Source organism: Heliconius melpomene, chromosome 14 (assembly GCF_056956725.1).
Source record: "Heliconius melpomene rosina isolate 202511_hmr_F chromosome 14, ASM5695672v1, whole genome shotgun sequence".
NCBI lineage: Eukaryota > Metazoa > Arthropoda > Insecta > Lepidoptera > Nymphalidae > Heliconius > Heliconius melpomene.
Genome location: NC_140402.1, coordinates 4,445,722 through 4,471,986, shown reverse-complemented (window position 1 = coordinate 4,471,986; position 26,265 = coordinate 4,445,722). Strand labels below are relative to the sequence as shown.

The window sequence follows — 26,265 nt, the reverse complement described above, 5'->3', positions numbered from 1 at the left end:
ACACATGTATATATCCTGTAACATGTGTATTATAATATTTTTAAAATATTTTAATTAAAAAAACACGTTAAAAAATAAATATTTATAGTTAAATGTACGTACACATGTAGAGATATTTTAAAATATGCTAACAAATATTTAACTTAGTATATTTAGCAAATATTTAAATTATGTGGTGAAATCAATAAAATAAGAAAACAGTAAATTTCATATAAATAGATGTAGAGTTCAAAGTCCATCGCTGGTAGCTCACAAGAGAGAGTCGTTGCTTTCGCAAACAAATCATAAATCACGTCGATGATTTCTTACACCTGCTCGTACATGAATAAAAATAAACAATGTAAAATTATAGTTATACATATGTATTCAAGCAATGATTGCGTGCATTTATATAGATTTAATAATTGTTCATTATAAATATTATAATCAATTTTGTAATAAAATAAAAATAATCTATTATATAAATATTATATTTTATATTTATGGGACGGTGTTTGATGTAACATAATGATTTTGAATTTAAACTTTATTTGAGGGAAGTTCTTATTAAAAGAATAATGCTAATTGCGGCAATTCGTGAAGTTAAAAAAATCTATCTTGGAAAACTTTTGTAACTATCTTACCGTGGCGAAAAGAAAATAGAAATTATTTAACGTCCTGACGATACGGACATTATTAGAATAGGCAATTACAATTTTTATTTAATTTTTAAGATTTGTATTTAATGATTTAAATTTACAATCAATTATTTAGCAATCTGTGTAGTTAGTAATTTTTAGCTGTCAGTCTGTCACAATTCAGTAAATGTCAGCTCACAGCTGTCACATATTGTTAATGTATTATTTGGTTGCAAAATGAAAATATTACGCATATGCTTGTTATAAGTGCTAGATAATTTATAAAAATGAAGTTTTTCATTATATCACAAAGATTGCTGTATAAATATGATAAAATATACCGACGTGGAGTAACTACCGTAAGATCTGGAAAGTGGCAAAGTGTCGTCGGACTAGAGGTTCATGCTCAGTTAAATACTAAATCGAAACTGTTTTCTGGTGCTGAAAATACCTTTGGTGGTTTAGTAAATAATTGTGTTTCATTGTTTGATGCTGCCATTCCGGGAACTTTGCCCGTTTTAAATCAAAATTGTGTAAAATTGGGTGTACTGACCGCCTTGGCCCTTTCGTGTGAAATAAATGAAGTATCAAGTTTCGATCGCAAACATTACTTTTATGCAGACTTGCCTTCTGGATATCAGATAACACAACAAAGAGCTCCTTTAGCTAACAATGGAGTTATTAATTTTCAGGTATACATTCGACAGCTAATTTAGATTGTCTTATACTGAAAATCAAACTCGGCACATTAGTAACAACAATTAAATTATGCATTGTTTTAATGTATTTTATTTTCTATTCTTCACAGGTTTTCACACCAGGTATTCACAAAAAGCCTTACAACAAAAGTTCGAAAATAAAACAGATTCAGTTAGAGCAAGACAGTGGGAAGTCACTACATGATATTGAATTAAAAAGGAGCCTAGTGGATTTAAATCGAGCAGGTGCACCTCTTATTGAACTTGTATTTGAACCTGATCTTGAGGTTAGTTTTAAAAAATATATTTTAAATGATCATTTTAAATGAAAAATGAAATAAATATAAAAAAATAAATGTCATTTTCTACTTTTCTGTTGTCCATTTGAGTTTAAAATATTGCTTGTTGAGTGATGTAGTTCAAAGCAGCATTTTCTCTCAGCAGAGGAAGAAAATGAAAATAATAAATATTCCCTATTGACGAAAGAGACTGATGATGAGATGTTGATGACATGCCGCAGCACCAATTAATATCATTATTGTTTATTATTTCAGGATGGTGAGGAAGCTGCTGCATTGGTGAAAGAACTTGTACTAATAGTTCAAAGATTAGGTGCATGTACAGGCCGTATGGAAGAGGGGGCTCTACGGGTTGATGCTAATGTTTCTGTAAGAAAAGTTGGTGAACCACTTTCAACACGAACTGAGGTAACTATAAACAGCACAACAAAATCAATAAGCTTCATAACTCAATATTACCCTTTGTTTGCTAGAACAAGAAAATTAACATATTATAAATATAATAATTACTTAAATGTTATCTCAAATCAATAGTATATTTTATTATAAGTAATTTATATTTATTACTACTTTTAAACTAGGGAATGTTATAAATGACTTTAAATATTAGATTAACTTATAAAAACTGTACTATGATAACATTATATTACAAAATTTTGAGTACAATTATAATCCATGTGTTTTTTTAAGTTGCTAGATATATTTTTATTTTTATAGTTAATTCTTTAAATAGGGATTTAAGTAGGGCTTAGTCTTGAATGTAATAAATATTTAACAAAGTAATGGTCATTTGCATATAACTGGTCTACATTTTGAAGTCATAAGGTCATTTGTGTATTTCATTAATATCCAATAAAATAATGTTTAAATAATTAATTAATGAATATTTAATAGCATTCCTTTGTAAAATTATGTAAAATGAAGTTTAATTATGCTATTTTTTATTCCACCTTCAAAAAAAAGCTATTTTAATTGTTATGGCAATAAAATAAATTGAAAATTTTTTAAAAGTGGCTTAGTTATAAGTAATACAAATTATTTTATGAATATAAATATATAATAATAAAACTATGGATTTGTAGCTTTTTTAATGTAAGTTGGAAAGGTCAACTATTAAAATAGTGTGGCTTTTTGATATTTTATTGTAATTACATAATTATATTTGTGCTAATAAGTAATGTATCAAGCAATATAATTAATAATAATTAAAATATTTTCTTTTAACTAATTAAAAATCCTGGTTAACTTTTTAAAGAATATTTTAATTTAAATTGTACTTCTATCTTTGTATGGTTGTGGGTTTGATTTCTACTTGATGGGCACATAGCATCATAGACAGAAAAAAGTGTTAAGATACTTTGTTCCCCATTTTCCGCCGAATTCTGGAGGTATTGCGTGTTAAGTGGCGGAACTTAACACCGAAATTAAATGAAAATATTAAATATTTAATTACCTTGAGTGGAAATTTAACCCATAACTGACCCTAGATATAAAAATATATATATCAATTATCATATTCTCATTCTTTTCAGATAAAAAATATTGGTTCAGTCCGTGGAGTAGCAGGTGCTATTAAACATGAAATTGAACGACAGGTACAAATATTACAAAATAGTGGGAAAATTACAAATGAGACTCGAGCATGGGACGCTACAGCAAAAGTAACAATACCTATGCGAGACAAAGAAGTTGTTCAAGATTATAGGTGAATAGGGTTTTTTAAAATGTATACTAGCTCTTACTTCTGGCTTTGTCCGCATTATATATGACCTATTACAATACAGTATTATAATTTCTTATCTATTTACCAGTTTACAGGAATAAAGCATGTTTTACATATTTAAACCAAACGACCAGGCTATAAATAATTTCAAATATTATTTTTGATTGTTCATTATAAACTCCACCAGTCCAGTTATTAAAATATATAACCTCCAAGCTTCCTACATTAAAGTCAATCACAATATTATTAAAATACTTGCAATTTATTTCATCAGATTGGGTAAAACAATTTTCCAAGGATACTTTCTTGAGAATTAACTAATTAATATAAATATCTGTGATATATTGCGTACTTAAGTATAATTATTTTTATTTTCTAGATTTATGCCAGAACCGAATCTACCACCACTTAGATTGAACTTGAAGACCAAAGATGATAGCCAAGATGTCATAAGTATCCCCTCAATAAAAGAACAAATACCAGAACTACCGGAAGAATCTAGAACAAAATTAATAAATCAATATGAACTACGTCCCGAAGTGGCAGTGCAACTTGTCAATGAGCCTACTTTATTAGAATTGTTTAATAATATCATTAAAGAGCCTAGGAATCCTACTAAAGTTGCTAATTTATTAATAAATGATTTGTTAACGGTACTTAATAATAAAAAAATCGATGTTGAGCGTTGTCCCGTGAGTGCACAACAAATGGCTTATATTATTGATTTATTATTATCAAAGAAAATCAATTTGGACGTTTGTCGAAAAGTTATGGATGCTCTAATAGAAAATTCAACTTTAACGCCTTTAAAGATAATTGAGGAAAACAATTGGTTTATAGTAACTGATGAAAGTGAAATTTTAAATAGGTGTAGGGAAGTTATTGAAAATAATCCTAAAATAGTGAAGCAGTACAAAGATGGGAAAATTAAAGTATTTAAAGCGTTATTGGGAATATTGGCTAAGAGTACAGATAATAAACTTGATATGTCTATTGCGTCCAAAAAATTGGAAGATTTGTTAAAGAAATAAATTAATTAAATTTCTTGATTTAGTTTTATTTTTTGTTTTATTTTACCGAATTATTTTAAATTGTTATTAATTATTTTTTATTACATAATATACCTTATATTTTAGTCCACCTTAAAAAACACTTCAATTATACGCAATATTGATGTCACTAGCAAGTACAAGACAATGTTTTCGTTTTCCGATTAGATTATATTAAAATATTTACATTAATACATAAACATACTTTTAAATAAAATGGATTTTTTAATACCTAAATAAATCCACAAGTGGCTCGATACAATTATGAGGTAGAATAGGTAAAAAAAATTTAATAATATTGTCTGCTATTTGTGAATCGATAAAAAATTGCTGTATGCAGAATAGATAACGAAAAGAAGCTTGCATGGAAAGACAATTTAAATTATTATATTTGTGGTGATGACAATAATAATTTTGTTTTGTAAATACAAATTTTTTAGCGTCATGCTGTATTTCGCATACAGCAGGTTGGCAGAAGAAACCTAGTGTAGGCATTGCGTGTTGAATGGCGGAAGTTAACGCCGCGCATTCCCTCGTTCTATTTATATATTTCATTTCCTCTGAACCCACTACCTCCTGTTGTGTTTGTCTCTCTGTCTCCGAGCCACAACTGATCTCAATATTATATCACTATTTCCATATTTATATATATATTTATTAATTAATGCTTGTGCATTTTGATGCCCTAAAACTAGTAAATCTTGATTTATAAGAATGCATATTTAATTTGTTTGTAAACAATTGGTATGCAACGTAAATGAAGGCTGTTTATTGACGTTCCACACGCGCCCCAAATATTAAGTGACAGTGGTCCACAACCTTTTGTATTTCTTTCAAATTATATTATTATATTTTATTTTAAAATATTTGCAGTTTTGTATAAAATAGGCAAAAAGAACGTAGTGATAAATTTCTCCCTTATCCACTTCTCGTATAAATTTACGGACATTGCATTCTAGACATTAGAATTTGGAATCGAAATTAGTTTGTATAAACATATACTTAAGTAATTTAAAAGAATAGTACAAGTTTTACATAACAATAAAACTTGTATTATTGTGGAGAGACGATGCACAGCATCTGTGAGAGGGCGCTGTATACTTCCCTTTGATTATCCAATGATGTTCACTTCCGGTTGCTGTTTTGGACCAATCAGCGATTCGCCGGAAGTCACGTGGTCTCAGGTGGTAGGGCGCCGGAACGTATAAAAGGCGACACTACGCTTCTTACCTCTTAGCAGATTCTCACCAGGAGCCTTAAAATGATTCGCCTTAACTTGTTCCGATCCCACTTCCGATTGTCATCGATCGGTGTCACGTCAGAGTGACGGGCAACGCCATCTAGTTTTGACAACTAGCAACTATTAAATAATCTGCTTCCCTGATATATATGATGAGAACAGTTTTTTTTTTTTTTTTTATATATTTGATAACTCGCTCAGGATACGCTCCTAACGAATTTATCGCATTGAAACGAAGGTAGTATATTAATAGATAATATACAACTAAGTAAACTCAGTAAAAACCGATTTATTTAGTAAACTCCGTTTACATCGCATGATATTATGCTGAGAACGTCCCCAAGAGCGTGAAACAAGCGATGAGTCCTCTTGCTTTTTGCAATGCCCGTTAACTGAATAAAATTGGGCCATAACTGCTGAAAATCTGAGATAACCTTTTTTTTTTTTTTTTTTAACGTGAGGAGATCCTTTCACGGATACCGGCCCGAGTGGGGACTCGAGCGGGTTATGTGGGACTCGCGGACTTGGCAGATGTAGGCCGTCCGCATACTCACTAAAACCTCACGGTGCTCCTCCTCGACCGCCACTGGCCGCGAGACGCGGGGACTAGAATCGTCCACGAATCGCGGCGGCGGGAGCCTGCAAGGCACGTCGCGGAGTCAAGGGTGTGTGGGCACCCTCGACGGCCTGCTCGGAGTAGCGCGCGGGAGCGACCTGCGCGCGCCTACTCGGACCAGGTTGGTAGGCAGCCAGCTTCCCCAAGCTGACCGCCCTCTGGCACATTAGGGCGGAAGGCGGCGATCGTATGCCGCCCTCCGGCGACCCGGTCTCTTACGGCGGATGGCGACTTCGGCAATAGCCTCCCTCGCCCGTTCCGCCGACTCCTTCTCGAGCACCACTGCCTCGCAGAAGGATGAGACCGCGTCCCACGACGTCTCGCTACCGGCCATGGCCTTGACCACGGCCGGCAGGGAAAGGTCGTCCCCGATGACGTCGCGCAAAGCGCGACGTTGAGACGCCCAGGCTGTGCACACCTCCAATGTGTGCTGGGCCGTCTCGTCGAGGCAGTCGTCGCAGTGGTGGCAGCGAGCGTCGGGCTCCCTCCCAAAATCTGAGATAACCTAACCTAACCTTATTGTAGGTTATAACACAGCCGTGTTCGGTGAAGCTCAGAATCCACTACTGTATTGGTATATATGATACCAAGCAATAGAACAGTATTACATGCATGTAGATACTTGTTAAACAAGAGGTTCAAATGACTCACCCGTTGTCCATTTTTTACCTTTGATTTTCACAAAAAAATCTCTGATGAGGATGAACATCTTTGCTGGAGGCCTTCCCAGGAGTAGGCCCGATATAGAAATCCGGTTCACGTTGTGAAGAAATTCCACCTCCAACACTTACCACAGCACTTTCACTTTTAAACAATGTTACTCTGATGGGAAATAACGACGCTATGAGGTAAGAATTTTTTTTTTTTTTTTTCCGGACTTGACTTTAATGCTGTTAGCCTTACTGGCCTTTACAGCGACACCGGGTGGGTAGGGAAGAGGGTACTCTGTCCCTGAAGAGGTAAGAAGCGTAGTGTCGCCTTTTATACGTTCCGGCGCCCTACCACCTGAGACCACGTGACTTCCGGCGAATCGCTGATTGGTCCAAAACAGCAACCGGAAGTGAACATCATTGGATAATCAAAGGGAAGTATACAGCGCCCTCTCACAGATGCTGTGCATCGTCACATCCCAAATAATAATCTGTTTGTGTATTTGTTAATTTAAAAAGTATATATATACACAACTTCTGTATATGTAAATATATTATCTTTGTTATGTAAAACATATTTATAGTAAAAAATAAAATACAGTATTGATATTGAATATAAACTGTGCGTAAAGTCTGATCGCTTTCCTTATGCAAACAAAACAAATCACCATGTTTTCAATTAGTCTCCACACGTGCCATTACATCATACCATCACTATTACAATTTACTGTGATCAATAGCAGCCAAGCCTAGCAGGATAGCTGACTACAAAATGGCCGTACTAATATTTACAATATTATTTTTAATTTCGTCCATTTCCTCTGAAATGATCGTTGCAGGCATAGACAGATCTGTCAGCGATGGTGTGAAAAGTATGGGGTATAACGTGGTTTATGGGGACGAGGACTTGATGGTCATTAACGAGGTGGTCAGAGATTCCGAAAAATATAATTCGTGGAAAGCCAAAACGGATTTACATCATTCTATTCCACCACTGTCTGCTGAGGATGTGAAGTGCTTGATGTCTGTCGATAGATATTGTTCCAAAGAAATGGGCGAAATGAAGAGTGAGTATTCTGACAGTTGTTTATATTAGCTTTAAACTATATCCCGCACATAGTAGGATAGTCGGAGGGAATATCATTAGAGTATCAAGAGATATTATTGGTTTTTTTTTTGGCTGTTTGTTGTTTTTTTTTATTTTTAGGGGTAAATTTTGTTATAATTAAAATTTCTGGGGTGGGGTTCCTACGCATATGAGGAATATAGTGTTAAGACATTTCGTTTTCCACTTTCCGCTGAATTCTTGAGTTAGTTGAGTTTTTTCAGTAGTCACTGAGTTGAGTAGCGGAACTCAATGCCAGGTTTTTGTCAGAGCGAAGACATGTGAAATTATTAATAAATAATAGTTCATTCCCTGGAGTGGGGTCAAACCCACACCGTCGCGTTACAGTCACACCCTTGTGCCGCTGCGCCATAACGGCTCCAAAAATTAATATGTGATATTTAATGATTTTTAAATTATTTACAAGTACGTGTATTTGAACCTGCTCTGTAATTATGCTTCTTTGTAATAATGACAAAATTATACAAATAAATTAAAGTAAAATAAAAAATATTATTTTAATTTTAAAAATATTATTTCATTTTCTTTCTCTGGTAACAGGCGTTGGGTGCCGTACAACACGCTATGCTTCGAGATTACGGTGGAAAGTGGGAAACGGAGTACTTTAACACTAGGTTCCCTCTCCCTCCTCTGCTACATGCGGGATTCAGCGTGAAGCTGAAAAAAAAAAATATATATTAGTTATATTAGATACTGAAAACAATACTACATTTTAGATATACTCATACAAGCCCTTAAAGATGACTGTACTAAATGTACTACTAAAGAAAAGGAGAGTGCTGGCAGGACAGTTGCTTCTATGATGGCACACGATCCGGTTGCGTGGAAGCTCTTCCTCACCAGGTACGACAGCCTCGGCAAAGTTCAGCGAGTTCTTGGATAATATATCACGTAAGAAATTCTTGAAAATGTAATGCTCAAATAGATTGCGGGTGTTGCACAGCCATTTTTAATAGCAGAATTCATTTGTTCAGAGCACCTTTTTTCACTAGATCTTTCATAGATTAAGGAAACTAAAAATATAGCGATTATTTAATAAGCTTTAACTTTTTAATAAAAAAAATAGCTGACAAACAAAAAATAACAAACCTTAAAAGTTTTAAACTAATACCTATAATATATACTTATTTAAGCACCTACCAAATTCCTTAAGAAACTTGGAGTCAGATCTTTTAAAACGTTATTTACTTATTGCTGGGAGTTTTACTTTGTATTGTTAATTTAATTTATATTTTTCTTTCAATTAAACGTAGTTTAATGATTTTCGAGCGTTTCGCGGTGATTGTTTGGTGCCGACGTAAATTATTTAAGTATTTATTGTATTACTGTAAGAATTTCGTTATTAGGATAAATATTTAAAAGTTTTATTATTTTTGCTTCACAATTTCATTATGTTTCAGGTCAACATTACAAATTTTGCCTAAGAAGAAGGAGCATAAAGAGGAAAGTTTCAAATATAAAATTATCAAAGATCTTGGATACGTCAAACAAGTTACTAATAGATACACTAATCCTGGTGTTAATGTTCGCGTTAAAAGATATGCGACGACAAAAATAAACTGAAAAATATATAGTGAATTTCTTTTTTTTATGGTCAATTAAGCTTAGTTTTTAGATATATAATTTTAATAATAGGTACTTATATGCTACGTATCTTTACTAATATTATAATTCATATAAATGCGAAAGGTTGTGAGGATGCATGTTTGTTTCACTTTCACGCATAAACTATTAAATGGATTTAGATGAAAAGACAACTGATTCCCCAAATATTTAATAAGCGACTTTTGTTAATCAGGTCCTATTTAAAAGCGTGCATTGTATGCAGTTTTTTGTAAATACATTCATATTCCTTGGTTTACTCTTTGATGGGCGCTCCAGGAGTGCCATAGCTTTCTTCTTCATGTTCCTCTTCCTTAACTTCAGTCGCGTTTTCATGTGCTCTGATTTTGGACCTCTCCATTTCTTTACTTACCAAGTATTTTAATTTATATGTACCATCAGCATTGTATCTTTAAAAAAAAGGAAAACAAATATCAATTCTTTGTCTTTGTCGATCGTTTTAGTGAGTTACGATACCTAATATAAAATTTGTTTACTAATTATGGACTTATATGTGGAATTTAGTGTTTTTTATAGTTCACGTTGTCTTTAACAGTCTAAATTTCTGAACAATTTGCTTAGTAGTGATTAATACATGTTAAATTGAAATTAATTTTATTGAAATCGTAAAACAAATATCTACAATTGGAAATTTAAAAAAAAATCACTTGTATACTTTACTTTTTCTCTAACTTATCCCAGTCGTCTGGCCTATGGTCGATTATGTAGTGCATAACCTTATCAGCACCAATACGTTGTTTTTCGGTACATTTCCTGCAGTCATTGTCTATAGCATCTGGAAGATTCTCTAAAAAGGTTTTTTTCGATTAATTTTAGTTTAGTTATAGCATTCTCTAGTGAATTCTAATATTGTATTAACATTGAAATTAAGGTTTATAAGTTTGGACTATAGTATAAATAATTACTTACATCGTAATGTTTTTATTTTATTCAATATAGAAGCACCTTGTATAAACATATATATCAAAATAAAACAAGAAGATAATAGGAATATTACAGATATTTAATAGATATATAATTTGCTTACTTTACGAGATTATGTGAAATCACTCTTTAATTTGAAAAGGCGCCAGATAAAATAAAGTTCAGCTTTAACGTAGCCAATAAATTTAGCTAAATTTCGTTAAAGATGTATTAGAGAGAGAACCAATAGGAGTAGTCTGGCTTGGTTTGGTTCTTGGATCATATCAATTACATTAATAAATTAAAGCAAAAGCCTGATAAAAAATAATAGCAATTTTTTAAACTTACTTTTCAACTCTTTACCATCAGGCGTACAAGGACCGTTGTCTAGCAAGCATTTCACATATCCTGTGAGTAATCTATCGCTCGCCAGTATTTCATCTAGATCTACACCATCATATTTAGTGGTATAAGTCTCACAATCATAGTGATACACTAGAAGGAGTATCAATACACTCTGTTGGATGATGTGCATATCTGAAATGTTATTGTAATATATTGATACAAACAGCTAATATTTTAATTACGTACTTATATAGAGTTTTCAAGAATATTTAGAGGATAATCATGTATGGAATTAATGTCTATTGAATGTAATGCAGGATAGCTGCCAGCTAATGTAACAGATTGTGATTGTACCATTGATTTTGAAAAGAGCAACTGTTGAGTTTCTTCTCAGCAGAACTGCCCTCCGAACCGGTGGTAGCTTTTTGTTCATATGTTCATTCGACGATTCAAAAGTGGTTATAATAATTGCCTATTTGAATAAAGAAGATTTTGAATTTGAATTTAAGTAGCATGGTAGGGAGCCTATTGTTAAGACACTCCGCTCCCCACGCTTTGCCTCGACGCCAGTCCACCTATATAAAAGGATAATATTTTAAACAAGATGAAACCTTACCTGAACACTATGCTAATATTGAAGAGAGAAATATTCCAAAGTTCCAGCCGCTTTTATATGTGAATAGCATATTAGAACAGCAATGTTCTTATATATGCTGACGATAAGTAAAATTATATGATTGGGATTATTATTTCAGAAAATTGTTATAAGTGATGGTTGATTGTTGAAAATTTGAGTTAGTTGCATGCAATTTATTAAATGGCCCACAAACTTGAAAAGAAAAATCTATGAGTCCTGTACATTTCATTCTTTTTTTATTTTAATCCCTCAAAAGACAAAAGGAACGATTTTAGGATCTCTTTGTCAATAGCTGAAATTAATTTCAAATAGGTGATATATCTTCGGTTACTCGGGACGCAGAAAAAAAGTCAAACTTCTAAGTCAACGCAATCAAAAGAAATGAGAATTTATGCATCGCTTTTGCTAAATTTAGCTTGAAACACGCCGCGTAATTAAAACCTATAGGGTATTTTCTATGGACCTACAGTTAAAAAAATTGGCACGAACGGAATTCACAATACAAAAATAAATGAATTCATTTCATTACAAATTTATTTATTATATTTGTAGCTCATTTCATAAAAAATGAGCGCAAACTTAAGCTTGTAAACATTTGTATAATTTTGTCATTTCCTATAATTCTGAAATTGGTACAGAACCATTTATATTTGCATATCATACATTTTATATTTGCTCTTAATGTCTGTAACGGACAATAATTTTAAAAATTGTTGTTTCTTATCTTGTTGATACTTGATATAATCGATATTTATAAAAGTACACCAGTTATAGCTTCAGAAGCAGAGGGAACCTAGGTTCCCTAACACTAGTGTTGAGACAATCCGTTCCCCACTTTCCACCGAACTTTTCGAGGCATTGCGGTTTTTTACCTTGGTGTCAGAGCGAAAAAATGCAAATATTAATAAATAATAATTCATTCCTCCGAGCGGGGTTCGAACCCATAACCGTCGCGCTACAGTCACACCCATGTTTTTTTATTTTTATTACCTTCGCTTTAAAACACTGTTTTCCGTCTAAATTTTTAATTTAGCGTGCTAAATATTTCTGCAGAATTCAAGGCTGTGCTTAGTCTATATGTAAATAATACGTAACACATTACCTCGTATGGGGATCGAACCCATATCCATCACGTTTATCACCGGATGGTATATCACTGCGCCACAAGGACCTCAAATGACCCAACTCCTTATAATAAATTATAGCTAATATTATATTTAATAGGTTTCTTATTTATATGTTTTTATAGCAAAATGAAAATAATAAATAGACATTTTTTTATAATTTTCTGTGATTAATTCAAATTCAAAATTTTCTTTATTCAAATAAATTATAAAAGCACTTTTGAATCGTCGAATGTACATGTCAACAAAAAGTTACCACCGGTTCGGAAGGCAGTTTTGCTGAGAAGAGCCGGCAAGAAACTCAACAGTTGCCCTTTCAAAGTCAATGGTATATTTTACTATTACATTAGCTGGCAGCTATCCTGCCTGACATTCAATAGACATTAATTCCATACATGTTTATCCTCTAGATATTCTTGAACAGTGTAATAAGCTTTACTTGTTAGAATTTTTTTTACAGATATTTTAAATTTTGGAAGTGGCAAATTAAGAATACACTGCGGAATTTTATTATATACACGTATACTCAGACCCATAAAGGATTTATTAACTTTCTGGAGGCGAAAACTTGGTGTAACAAGCTTATCTTTATTTTTCGTTCCTATCTTATGACAATGTATATTTTGTCGGACAAAGAGAATGTTATAATATAAAAATTGGGAAGTAACTGTAATAATATCTGCATCTTTGAAAACATCTCGCAGAGAATCTCGAGCTCTTAGATTATAAATATATCTCACGGCTCTTTTTTGAAGAATAAATATTGAATTGATATCTGAAGCACAGCCCCATAGCAGCATTCCATAAGATAAAATACTATGAAAATAGCTAAAATAGACTAGTCGGGCAGTTTCAACGTCCGTCATTTGTCTTACTTTTTTAATTGCGAACGCGGCAGAGCTGAGTTTATCCGCAAGTGCTTCCAGATGAGCGTTCCACTGGAGTTTGGAATCTATAGTAACACCTAAGAAAATAGCTGATTCCGACACATTAAGAGATTCTCCTTTAATTATTAGATTAAAATTATGTTTTTTAAATTTGGTAAAGCAAACTCGATGCATTTCGTTCTTTTAGCATTTAACATTAGATTATTAACATCAAACCAACGAAGAATATGCGATAATGCACTATTCACTTCGTCATAGTTTTTTTTATTTCTGTCAACTTTAAATATTAAACAGGTATCATCCGCGAAAAGTACAATATCACATAGGTTCTTCACATAAAAAGGTAGATCGTTAATATAAAGAAGAAATAAAAGGGGACCAGAATAGATCCTTGTGGAACGCCCATCTTTAAAGGAGATCCAGAGATGATTTTACATTATTTATACTAACCTTCTGGATTCTTCGGTTTAGATATGAGGCAATAAGATCAAGAGCAGTATCCTGTATACCATAATGATATAGTTTTAATTACAGAATTTCATGGTCTACACAATTAAAGGCTTTGGATAAATCACAAAACACTCCAATAGCATTTTATGACTTCTCCCATGCGTCATAAATGTGCTTTAGGAGTGCAGCACCCGCATCCGTAGTGGACCTACCTTTGGTAAAACCATATTGCTCACTATGGAAACAATTGTTAATATTTAAGAAAATTGTGAGCTGGTTAAATATTATTTTTTCAAATATTTTACTTAGAGACGGCAAAACAGAGATCGGTCTGTAATTTCCGGGTTCAGTTCTATTTCCACTTTTGTAAAGCGGCACTATTTTACTATATTTCATTAAATCAGGAAAAGTACCAGATTCTACACAATTGTTAAAAATTAAAGCTAGATAAGGAGCACTATTAGGTATAATTGTATTAAAATTTATTATATTATTTATTTAATTACATACATATACTCGTATAGTGAAGCTAGTCGTGGCGCTAGGGACGTGAAATGTGGGTTCTAAAATTTGGTCAGCTTAGACGGTTTCCATGAGACGCAGGTTCAAATCCCGCTACGTTCAAATTTCTATATATTTTCAAAAAAATATTTTTCTTTCGTAAGTTTTTTTCAATAATTGCATCATATTAGTTGATATTTACTATACCAAGATATAATATTTGCTAAAGGTATACAAGTAAACCATCTTATTATTACCTACAGTATAGCTATAGGTTAGGTACATATGTGTGCTAGTCTAATCAAACATCATTATATTCTCCATGTCAATACTTCGTCTGTCTATACAAATATTGTAATATTTAACTTTAATATTTTAACTCTAGTAATAACTCGTTTCACATAGTGGGTATAACCTAAATAATAATAATTCTAGCTAGCTCGTTGGTTTAGTTTTGAATTGCTTTATAGTGAAAGTGTAATAGAATTATAATTATAATTAATAAATATAATTAAAAGGCACAAAGATAGATTTAACGCGAGTGGTTGTAGGTTAACTTTGGTTTCTTTTCAAGGTAAAGCGCGGCATTGAGTTCCGCCACTCAACACACAATGTCTCCAGAGATCGGGGGAAAGTGTGGAACGGAGTGTCTTAACACTACGTTTCCTCTGGCAACCCTGCTGTGTGCGAGATGCAGCATGAGGTTGATGTAATTTGATTTATTTATAATTAAAATTAATGTTTGAAATTTATAGTTTTTACCAATCACTGACGTAAATCGCAAGCTTGTTATTTAAAAATAATCACTTTTCTGTCCTTTCCCGATAAGTATTATATAAATAAATAAATAAATATTTTTTTTATTTGGAACTAAAAAATTATACATACGTAATAGACTCTTATCTAGGCTAACAAGTGTTTTTTTCTGAACGAAATATAAATTTAAAAATTTTAAATAGTTGCTAGGTTACGTCACCAATGCATGCAAACATGCACATTTATATGATATACTAGCGGCCCGTTCGCGGTTACACCCGCGTGAACTATGTTATTATTAATTTCTGTCGCCATGACTACGTCCTAGTGGCGTCTATGCAAAATTTGAGACTCCTAGCATTTAGTAACGAATGACAAAGACAAATGTCATTAGTAACGAAATTTCATACAAACTTTCAACCCCAAAAACAACCCCTTAGAAGTCGAATATTACAAATTCCCGTCTTAGCGAGCACCTACGTCCTATAAGTAACTCCTATGCAAAATTTCAGATTCCTAGCACATGTAGTTTTTGAGATTTCGTGATGAGTGAGTGACCTTTCGATTTTATATATATAGATAGATAAGATGACATAGTTTATATGATTATTATTGACCTAGCGTGACATAGCGCTATAGCCTCGATGGTTTTCTTTTGTAAACATATTCTAAAGAGAACAGATTTTGATTAAATTCAAATTCAAAATATTCTTTATTTAAATAAACTTATTATAAGCACTTTTGAATCGTCGAAAGAACATATGAACAAAAAGCTACCACCGGTTCGGAAGGCAGTTCTCCTGAGAAGAGCCGGCAAGAAACTCAACAGTTGCTCTTTTCAAAATCAATGGTACACATTATTATATTAGCTGGCAGCTATCCCGCATTACATTCAATAGACACTAATAGACATTAATAAAGGGAAAATTGCATATATAAAAAACCTACTTATACCAGAAAAAGGCATATTACGCTGTATATAATTTTATCATCGTTGCAAAGTTAAAAGTAGTCTTTTGATGACAGCCGACGTGACGTCTGGGATTTCCCCCTCATATTTGCAAGTTCTTGTGACGCAAGTTGCAAGCGATATTTCAATTAAACAATAAAAAAATGAAATCAGTCGTACCGTAGTAGTACAAGCATGTGACTGTAAACGTGGCAGGGTGTGGGTTCGACTCCCATTCGAGTAAATTAAATATTTCATATTTTCATTTCTGGTGGTGTGGCAATGCGTAGTGTAGAGTTCTGCCACTCCACACCTCCTGAGTTCAACAATAATGGGGAGCGGAGTGTTTTTACACTAAAGTATAGGAATATACAGTAAAGCCGAAAAAAATCAAATATACGAGTATATGTATATCAGAATATGCGCAGTTTTAAATAATTATTTTATAGACATTGCAACAAGCGTAAAATTTTCATACTTATAATAAATTTCGATTATAATTTTAAAATGTTTTAATCTTTCCTTAAGTCCATCCATTCGTAATAATTATATTTATTAATATACATAAGTTCTTATGCTCTGTACTTTATATTTTAGATTCCAATATAAAAGTTACTAACCTACGAGTACGTATGTCCAAAAATTATTAATGTTAAGCTTTTTATTTTTTCATTGAATATATGACATAATACTAAATTATAATCTTATAAACTGTAAGTAAATTAAACATAAGTACAAACCTATATAAATATTCAAATATAGTAAAATAATATTTTATGTATAGACCGATTTACATTTTTGATCACGTTTTTTGTTTTTTAGGGTTCAAAGAAAAAAATGAACACTTAGGATTACTCTTCCATAGTTTTTGCTGTATTCTGTATGAAATTCGTTGTTTTTTTCGTGTTTGTTGTTATCTTTTGATGATTCTTACGTCAATCAATTCGCTTAACTAGAAGCTCCCTATAGTTAAATGAATCTATTGACGTAAGAATCGTGTTTTGTTTCTATAACGCCTTACAAAAACAATGTACCTATATAGGTGAACACAGGTCGTGGGTTCAATGTTCACTCGAGATAATAAAATATTTAATATTTTAATTCCAACACTCTATACGCAATGCCTCCAGAATTTGGGGAAAATTGAGGAAAGAAAGTATCTTAATGGGACCAGAGTGTCTTAACACTAAGTTCCCAGGTTCTCTCTGCGTTCTCTGCTATATGTGGAATACAGCTTACTAAAAACATATAAATATAAATACAAACATATAAATACTGTTTTGCGTGAAGTAGTTGTGTAAAAACGTAGAGTTGTTACTTTCATGGCTCTACCTCAAAATATTTAGGAAGCGGAAAACAAAATTATCATAAGCTTGTAAATACGTATCTTGCTAGACACGTGAGATGATTAAAGTAAAAAAAAACATATTTAGAATAAAAGTTACATATCGACATTCATATGTAAGTCTTGTTCATGCATATTCAATGAAGTTTTAATTCCTATTTTTTTATTAAATTAATTATTTGACTGTATATAATCAATTTATTTATAAAAATCAGCTTCACGCTGTATCCCGCACACAGCATGGTAGGCAGAGGGAACCTAGTGTTAATAGACTCCCGTTCCCCACTTTCCGCTGAATTCAGGAAGCATTGCGTGTTGAGTGGAAGAGTTAGAACTTGGAAATAAATGAGCTAATGATGGCTTTGCCTCGATACTAGAATTGAAAATATAAATGTAAATAAAGATTTAATTTCTTCGAGTGGGGCTCGAATCCACAACCAGTCGTGTTTACAGTCACACACTTGTGCCCTGCGCCACTACTGGCTTCAATATAAAAATATTACACTACAAAATTATTTTAAGATCTTTCCTCATCCTCTGAAACAAAAACTTTAAACGAAAAACATATTTATAATAATTAAATGCTTAAATGTTTTTTAAGATTGAAAGCAACGATAATGGATTACGTAATGTGTAAATACATATATGATGTCAAATATTTAAAGAACATATAATATAACTAAATATAATAAAACCAGACTACTCATAATTATGACAGAGGAATTTAATGAAATGGAATTTGAATTTGAGCGCCCAATAGAGTATCTAGAGATATTTTCTGGGGTGGGCACGGGCAACCAGACTCCCGCCTTCCTACGCCCATGCCTGTGCCTCTTGGAAACGAAGCTTGGAAGATGATGTATGAGAGTGAAGGATAAAGGGCCGGAATTAATTTCAAATGTATCATTGGATTGAGTCAAGGTTTTCAAAGAGTAGTAATAAGTAATAAAAAACTGGTTAAGCGCGTACCGGTGTCGCCCACAGAAAGTTCCGCACTAATTTCTTATAAAAGTTGACAGACCTAATTTTGCACTTATTTTGTATAAAATAATATATATAGTATAGTTTTTACCTGTAATATAAATATCGATAAATATTATACGATTTTTTTCCTTTATTTTTACAAGTTCTCACTTGTTGCTTGTTTCATAATTGCAGATCTACGAGAAAGTATTTGATAGGTTTTGATTTTGCGGCCAATTTCATACAAAATGTAGTAAAAACAATGCATAAATGCTCGTGTGTCCAAAGGATTGTATTGATCGATCTAAGTATTTGATAATAATTTCAGCCTTATACTTGGTCTTCCTGTAAAGGTTTCGTTTTTTCTTTTTTAGATACGGAACCCTAAAAAGTGCCATAAAGTCACGTTAATTTGAATAACTGCTGCGCTACTTGTTTAAATGATCTATTCAGATATAACTTGTATTATTATAAGAGAATGAATCATTTCAACAAGATTTAGTTTAGTAATTATATGAGTATAAGGAAATTTACACGGAAAATACATGCACTGTTAACGATCTTGGCCGGATTCGGAGAATCAGGTGAGAATTTGTCAACAGAGTGGAAAAAATTATATTGAATTAGCCTATAGGTGACTTTTTTGGTCTGTTTTAGTAAACAAATAACTAAAACCTTACTAATTAAGTATAAAAGAATATTTTTTTTAACAAAGAACTTGAATTCTGTGACCTTTTTATATACATATTCGTACGTATGTTTATTTATACAAGATTTATGATTGTTAAATGAAACAACTGTCCTTGCACTATACTGGGTAGAGGTCGATAGCTATTATGTGTAATTTGTTTACAAGAAATTAATTTAAAGGTAAAAATCACATTTATTAATACAATATGGTAGAGTCTTGTTATTAATCACTTAAGTTACCTTTATATAGAGATGGCACTTGTAGGATTATGCTTCATTTCAACATACTGAAGCAGTAAGAAATCGCCTGGCTGGGAACCTGATAGTTATTGGTTCGATTCCCACTCGGAAGAATGAATTATTTTCGTTCTCTCAATCTGAAAAGACAAAGTTGTTTTTCGTCACTTAAGAAGTCTTGAATTTATGCGGATAGCGGAGAATGGATGTTTTTGTCACTATGTTTTCTTTGCCTGCTAGGGCAGGATGAAGGATAAAATTTGACATAAAAACATAAACTAATTGTTATACGTTTTTTAATAGCATTATAGATTTCATATACGAATTCCCTGTATATCTAAAGCATTATATTTTTATATACAGTACAAGCTTCCTACTGTTTATTAAGTTACTACATTTTATTCTTACCTTAGAAGTACTTGACAAGATATAAAATTTACTTATTCATATCACGTTTTTATTGTGAATAAAAAATATAAGAAACACTAAGCCAGTTTTACTGTATAACTTTATATAAGGTAAACTAAAACTGTATTGACACTGTAAAGTCTTGTTATGTTTAAATATGCATAGATAGTAGCTTCAAATCCCAGAGTAATTAAAACTATTTTTAAAATATAGTTACTTCTAATTAAGAGAGAGAATAAAGAGAGAAAATAAATGATAAATGCAGCATTGGATATTAGGGATGCCATAAGAGTTTTACCTGCTAATGGAAATAAAAGCATTACTTATACACGGTTTTAAAGGTAACCTGCTAATTGCTTAGTAAAAAATAAAATATGAAAAGAATGACTTTTATTTATTTATCTGACATTAAGCTATATAGTTCATAATGCTTATCAAATTATAAAGTTTATTATAATTATTTTTTTGTAGTACAGAATTTTCAAGAAAGAAGAATGCCTGTTCCTTGTCCATACTTTATTTACTTATTTTTGTGTGTAGTACCTATCTATATAATGCAGAACAAGTATAATGACGTTATTATTATAATAAGGTAAAATTAAAAAACTGGTCAAGTACGAGTCGGATTTGCGTCCCAAGGGTTCCGTACCATTATCTATAAAAATGGTAAAAAATCACGTTTGTCGTACGGGAACTCCCTTAAATAATTATTTTATTCCGTTTTTTAGTATTTGTTAACATAGCGGCAACCGAAACACATTATCTGTAAAAAAATTTACAATTAACTATCACAGTTAATGAGATACTTTGGCAGACTGATAGACAGACAGAAAGACGGACAGGTAACTTAGTAATATGAGTAAAGTCTTAGCGTTTTACTCTTTGGGAATGGAACCCTAAGAGATTAGTAGCTTAATCCTATATCTTATAAAACAAAGTCGCTTTTCGTGTCTGTCTGTTGTTTTTAACTCTTCTTCTTCTAAACCACCCAACGGATTTCGATGCGGTCTTCACCATTAAGTCAAGTGTTTTTCGTAGAAGGTTTATATATAGTTTATTATTTGTACATTCTTACGTAAATTAACATAAATACGATAAATGTATATAAAGTCCTACCCGTTGAGACACTTTCGCGCATGCGCTGCTCTAATGTTAAGTACTACATAAAATAAATGTACTGGAGTATTGTTCCTCTTAATAAGATCTACAAAAAAGTCCGCGATGGCATATTCGTATCTTTTAAGAATAACGTGTAGTGATCATATTTCTGTCTGAAAATAGTAATTTCAATATATTTTATATTGTGAGGGATATTTTTCCATAATGGTATTAATCCTTATCCTTTAAAATACTTTATTAATTTTCTACGTTAAACGAAGATAAAATTTGCTTTTTACAATATTTCGAAATTGCGAATAGTTTTACAAAAAAACGCATTTAATTGTTGACACATCCCGCCGTTGACACATCAGCTGTATGTTACTCAAGTTTCACTTATCCCTTACTCTCAGCATATAAATAAGTACATTAGTTACGTTGGCCATTTAATGTAGACCAAAACTGTCTTTTACTGTTTTTCATTTTAATAAGTACTTTAGAAGTTGTTACAATATCAAAAAAATCCTTGCTGCGAAACGGCTCGCTACTCGCCATGCGTCCGCCGTGCCCGCTTGCCTTACACGCATCGGTGGTTCAGTGGTAGAATGCTCGCCTGCCACGCGGGCGGCCCAGGTTCGATTCCCGGCCCATGCATTTTATTTAATTTTCCTCACAGGCAACCACGTAGTGCTTCCTTTTCACCAGGGACAGAATACCCTCTTCAGCATTAACCACAAGCTCGAAAAAAAAACTTGCCTGCCGCTATAGCAACGAAGATTTAGATGCGTTTGCACTTGCATTGGATAATTGGAGTTGAATGTATTATTTCAGCGCGATATATTTGGTTTCATATTTTTTGTAGTTAGTTAGTTAGTTATTAGTAGGTAGGTTTTTATTTATAATTTCTTCCGTTTAAAAATGGTCATTTAACTATCTAAAAATAGTCATTAAAATATATTTTAATAAGTACTTGAAAAGATTAGTAGCACAGATTTAAAATTACGGTACCTACTAAAAAAATTCTTGCTGTGTAAAACAATTGGAAAATCCTTATTGAAACTACGAAAATGCGGGTTTCATTAGGGTTTAATTAATTTTCACATTATCTTAAGTGCTTGCAAACAAACATTATATGAATAAACCAGTAGTAAAAGCGGGCGAAGCCGCAAGAGGGTCGCTAGTTTCATATATTACCTTGTTTATGAGGCCTTCTTACTCTTTTTTATAGAAGTAGGTACAACTAAATTCAAAGCAGAGTTCCGGCAAAAAAGGTCTACTATTTAATATTGTTATTTTGTGAGGAAGAACAATTATTTTTTTACCTTTTATTAGCATTTAGAACAATTTTTAATTATTGTTTAAATCTCATTTTGACTATACACTTACAACTATTAAACACTTAATTAAAATAACAATACTAGCTATTTAATAGGGGTTAGTAATAAATATTTAGTAGAAATAGCTTAATTAAATTTTACATTTTATCTTATATATTGGATTTAAATAAAATACAACGATGTTCTTTTTTTCTAGACTAGGTATAACTTGATACTGAGAATCACACAAAAAAACGAGACATGTTTAATAAGTTTGATATATTCTCATTGATTAAACAGCAACTCAGAAAATCTTATAGATTTTTTAAATTATGTGTAATTCTTACTTTACACTTTTAAGAGAGTCTTACTCTTAACACTAGGTTCCCAGGTTCCCTCTGCTTACCTACTACATGTGGCATACAGTGAAGCTAAAAAAACGTAATGATAAAATTAATTTCTGCTCAGATTATAACTATTAATCATCATAGATTTTTTACGTAATACAATGACGTCCATGCCTAATCCTAAAACAGGTAACCAATTCGATATTGACAAAAACATATCCAAGATGAAATAGCCACCAAGTTTGTTGACTAATTATATCCATATGACGAAACCAAAACTCTTGCCCAAAACAAGTTTGTCCCGTCGATATAATCTTGCTCTATAATAGTGTATAAAAACACAGTTCGGAGCTTGGCCTCTAGATTCTGTGGTTTGCTTGGGTGGTCGAAAGTCTTGTCAAAAAACTAAAGGTAGGCTTTTATTTTCAATCATTTCGAACAATTTTTGTATAAAATATTATAGTTTTATTTTAAATAAAAATAAAAGTGGTTTTCTATGGTGATGTTATTGTAATATAATCATTATATATGAAGCAATCTTGTGGTCCATTTGTTTATTTAATTTTTTTAAATTATAATATTGCTCTTATAATACTCGTACAGTATACACAGATAAACAAATAATAAATAGAGACGTGAATACAAATTAAATAAATATTTTATTGAATATTTTTATTTCTTCCCTCTGGTGACGAGGCAAAGCGCGGCGTTGAGTGCCGCCATTCAACGCTCAATGCCCCCAGAATTGAGCGGAAAATGGGGAACACAGTGTCTTAGCACTACGCTAGGTTCCCTCTGCCTACCCCGCTGTGTGCGGGATACAGCATGAAGCTATATTTGTTTTTTTTTTATATTTCAGAATGAAGTTCGTGATTTTGTGCGTGTTCGCTTTAATAGCTGTAGCATCTAGTCGTCCGGAGAGTAAATACACTGACCGCTTCGATAACATCGATACACAACAAATCTTGGAGAATAGGAGACTTCTTGTTGCTTATATATTGTGCATTCTTGAAAAAGGCAAATGTACCAATGAAGGCCGTGAACTTAAAGGTAAGTTGCTAGTGTTTTTTTTTACACTAATTCTCATCTATCTATATATATAAAATCGAAAGGTCACTCACTCATCACGAAATCTCAGAAACTACATGTGCTAGGAATCTCAAATTTTGCATAGAAGTTACTTATAGGAGGTAGGTGCTCGCTAAGACGGGAATTTTCAATATTCGACTTCTAAGGGGTTGTATTTGGGGTTGAAGTTTGTATGAAACTTCGTTACTACAAAAGCTAGGAGTCTCAAATTTTGCATGGACGTCACTTATGGGGCGTAGGTATTCATGGAGACAGAAATTAATAATAACGTAGTTCACGCAGGCGAAGCCGCGGGCGGGTAGCTAGTTAAATATATAAATTCATTAAACATAATTGGGGCCAGTTGTAGAGAAGGAGTAGAAGCGTGTGACTGTAATGCCAACAGGTTGTGGATTTGATTCCCATACGAGGAAATTATATATTTAATTTAATATTTTCATCAACGGAGTGTCTTAACACTTGAATCCCTCTGCTTACATTGTTCTATGCGGGTTACCGCGTGAAGCTAAAAAATATGTATATATTTTTATATAATGTTGGTAGAGTTGCAATTAATAATTCAAGATAAAGAATTATATGTAGGAAATGTCTACAATCACTTCTAGTTTCTTTATATTTTATAATATTTGAATATTAATGAAATTTGATTAATTACTGATAGTGTTAAAAAATTGTCTTTTTTTTCTACTTGTTTTTAAATAAAATAGTTATGAACCAATTGCCATAAAATTTGTATGGAACCTCTGGGGTCAACACTATGCAATAAATGGAGGAACACTATGTAATAAATGGAGAAAATAGGGATTTTTAAACATTTTATTTAAAAAGCGGGACAAAAAAGTTAATGATGGGGATTTAACTGATTATTTGAGTTTTAAATAGATATCAATATAAAAAAATGATTTTAATACAAAAATCCCACGAAATTTAAAAGATTTATTACTTTGGTTTACCACGTAAGACAGTCAAGTCTTCACAGCAGTTATATACAACTTACAAATATAGGTACTTATTTGTCGTCCCCCCCTAAAATCCAGCCTCCAGGGACGTCTGGCAACGCTGATACCAATTAAATTGACATGAAAAATTGTATATTTCGTATAGCAACATATTTCGTACTGACGTATAATGTTAGGTACATTATACGTCAGTACGAAACGTATCCATACGAACGTATGGAAAAAGATATGTTAATTTAAAATACTTAAGTTTTTGTTTTTGGTTGGTACTTCGGTCGCACGTTTATAAAAACGTTAAAGCTTATTTTTGATTAATAAAATTTTTAAATGTTTTATATTCCTTTAACCTTCACGAGTTTTATAAATGTAGGTGTGTGTATATGTAGGTAATATGCATATATATATAATTAATTTATGTTGAATTAATTTTCTTTTATATTAAGAATAGATTTCAGAAGCGTGAGATTTTTAAATGTTTTCATAATATTGATAGTTTGAGTTTTTAAATAATTAATTCTTACATTTTTATTTATCAGCTTCACGTTGTATCCCGCACATAGCATTGTAGACAAAGGGAACCTAGTGTTCCGTTCCCCACTTTCCGCTGAATCTGGACGCATTGCGTGTTGAGTGGCGGAACTCAACACCGCCCTTTGCCTTGACACCAGAGCGAAGAAAAGGAAATATAAATTTAAATAAATATTTCCTTTCTCCGAGTGAAATAATAATTAAATGATGATGATATTAATCCCGGAGTGGGAATCGAATCCACAACCGTCGCGTTTACTCACTTTTAGTCACTCACTTATGCCACTGTACTATAACTGTGCTATACACATAAATAATTTTAATAATTTTAATTTTAATTATTTCAGCTCACATTAAAGACGCTTTAGAGACCGAATGTTCAAAATGTACGGAAGTCCAACGCAAGGGCACGAGAACCGTTATCGGTCACTTGATCAACCACGAGGAGGACTACTGGAACCAGCTGGTGGTCAAGTATGATCCTGACCGTAAATACGTCGTCAAATACGAGAAGGAACTCAGATCTGTGAAAGCTCAGTAAAAAGGATTTCCTAAGTTAAATTATTAGAATGTTTTTTTAATTAAATTAATTAACAAGACAAAACGAAGATACGAAAAGATTAAAGATAGTTTAAGTTAAAATCCCCAAAATCTTCAAATTAAGTTTGTAATTTTGTAAAGAAATTTTGTTGTTTTCAATTTAAGTATTCCTGTAAGAAATGTATATGACATAGAAGAATTATGAAAATTAAATTTAGTAGAATTTAGCGTTACAGAATAATAAAACAGTATGTTAGTCATTTTGCAATAACATCTATATGACTTCATATTTTAAACAAAAACAAAACAATTATCATAGATAGATAGAAGTTTCGTAAAAAAATGTGTGACGAATAAGTATTATACGTAAATAAATTATATTTAAAACTTATATTTCGCAGTTTTTATTTCTATTTGTTATGTTATGTTAACTTAACTTAACTTATCTTCACGTTTTATTCCTAGCGGGGTAATCAGAGAAAACGGAGAGCCAAACTCTACGGTCTCTACATACCTCTTTCGCCTCGTCCACTTTCATCAACCTTTTTTTTC

At 32.1% G+C, this 26,265-nt stretch overlaps 4 protein-coding genes across 5 annotated transcripts; 3 read left to right on the top strand and 1 right to left on the bottom strand.

Moving 5' to 3' along the window:
• Positions 1 to 777: 777 nt before the first annotated feature.
• Positions 778 to 4,396, top strand: GatB (glutamyl-tRNA(Gln) amidotransferase subunit B, mitochondrial). 2 transcript variants are annotated; one of them, XM_085197015.1, is made up of 5 exons: positions 778 to 1,309; positions 1,426 to 1,602; positions 1,870 to 2,022; positions 3,147 to 3,319; positions 3,717 to 4,396. In XM_085197015.1, the coding sequence occupies exons 1-5, from the start codon at positions 905 to 907 to the stop codon at positions 4,366 to 4,368; spliced, it is 1,560 nt and encodes a 519-aa protein (XP_085053141.1). In that variant the 5' UTR covers positions 778 to 904; the 3' UTR covers positions 4,369 to 4,396. The 2 variants fall into 2 exon arrangements, with proteins under 2 accessions (XP_085053141.1, XP_085053142.1); XM_085197016.1 differs by having other exon boundaries at positions 784 to 1,015.
• A 3,178-nt stretch (positions 4,397 to 7,574) lies between these two features.
• LOC146532055 (uncharacterized) lies at positions 7,575 to 9,596 on the top strand. Its single transcript, XM_085197013.1, has 3 exons — positions 7,575 to 7,959; positions 8,735 to 8,861; positions 9,419 to 9,596. Exons 1-3 carry the CDS (start codon positions 7,665 to 7,667, stop codon positions 9,579 to 9,581), a joined length of 585 nt encoding a protein of 194 aa, XP_085053139.1. The 5' UTR covers positions 7,575 to 7,664; the 3' UTR covers positions 9,582 to 9,596.
• A 180-nt stretch (positions 9,597 to 9,776) lies between these two features.
• Positions 9,777 to 11,595, bottom strand: LOC146532054 (ejaculatory bulb-specific protein 3-like). The gene is made up of 4 exons (XM_085197014.1): positions 11,506 to 11,595; positions 10,893 to 11,081; positions 10,302 to 10,428; positions 9,777 to 10,030 (listed from the first exon to the last, which is right to left on the bottom strand). The coding sequence occupies exons 2-4, from the start codon at positions 11,077 to 11,079 to the stop codon at positions 9,877 to 9,879; spliced, it is 468 nt and encodes a 155-aa protein (XP_085053140.1). The 5' UTR covers positions 11,080 to 11,081; positions 11,506 to 11,595; the 3' UTR covers positions 9,777 to 9,876.
• Positions 11,596 to 22,903: 11,308 nt separating this feature from the next.
• Positions 22,904 to 26,104, top strand: LOC146532053 (allergen Tha p 1-like). Its single transcript, XM_085197010.1, has 3 exons — positions 22,904 to 23,008; positions 23,457 to 23,647; positions 25,521 to 26,104. The coding sequence occupies exons 2-3, from the start codon at positions 23,458 to 23,460 to the stop codon at positions 25,712 to 25,714; spliced, it is 384 nt and encodes a 127-aa protein (XP_085053136.1). The 5' UTR covers positions 22,904 to 23,008; position 23,457; the 3' UTR covers positions 25,715 to 26,104.
• Positions 26,105 to 26,265: the final 161 nt, after the last annotated feature.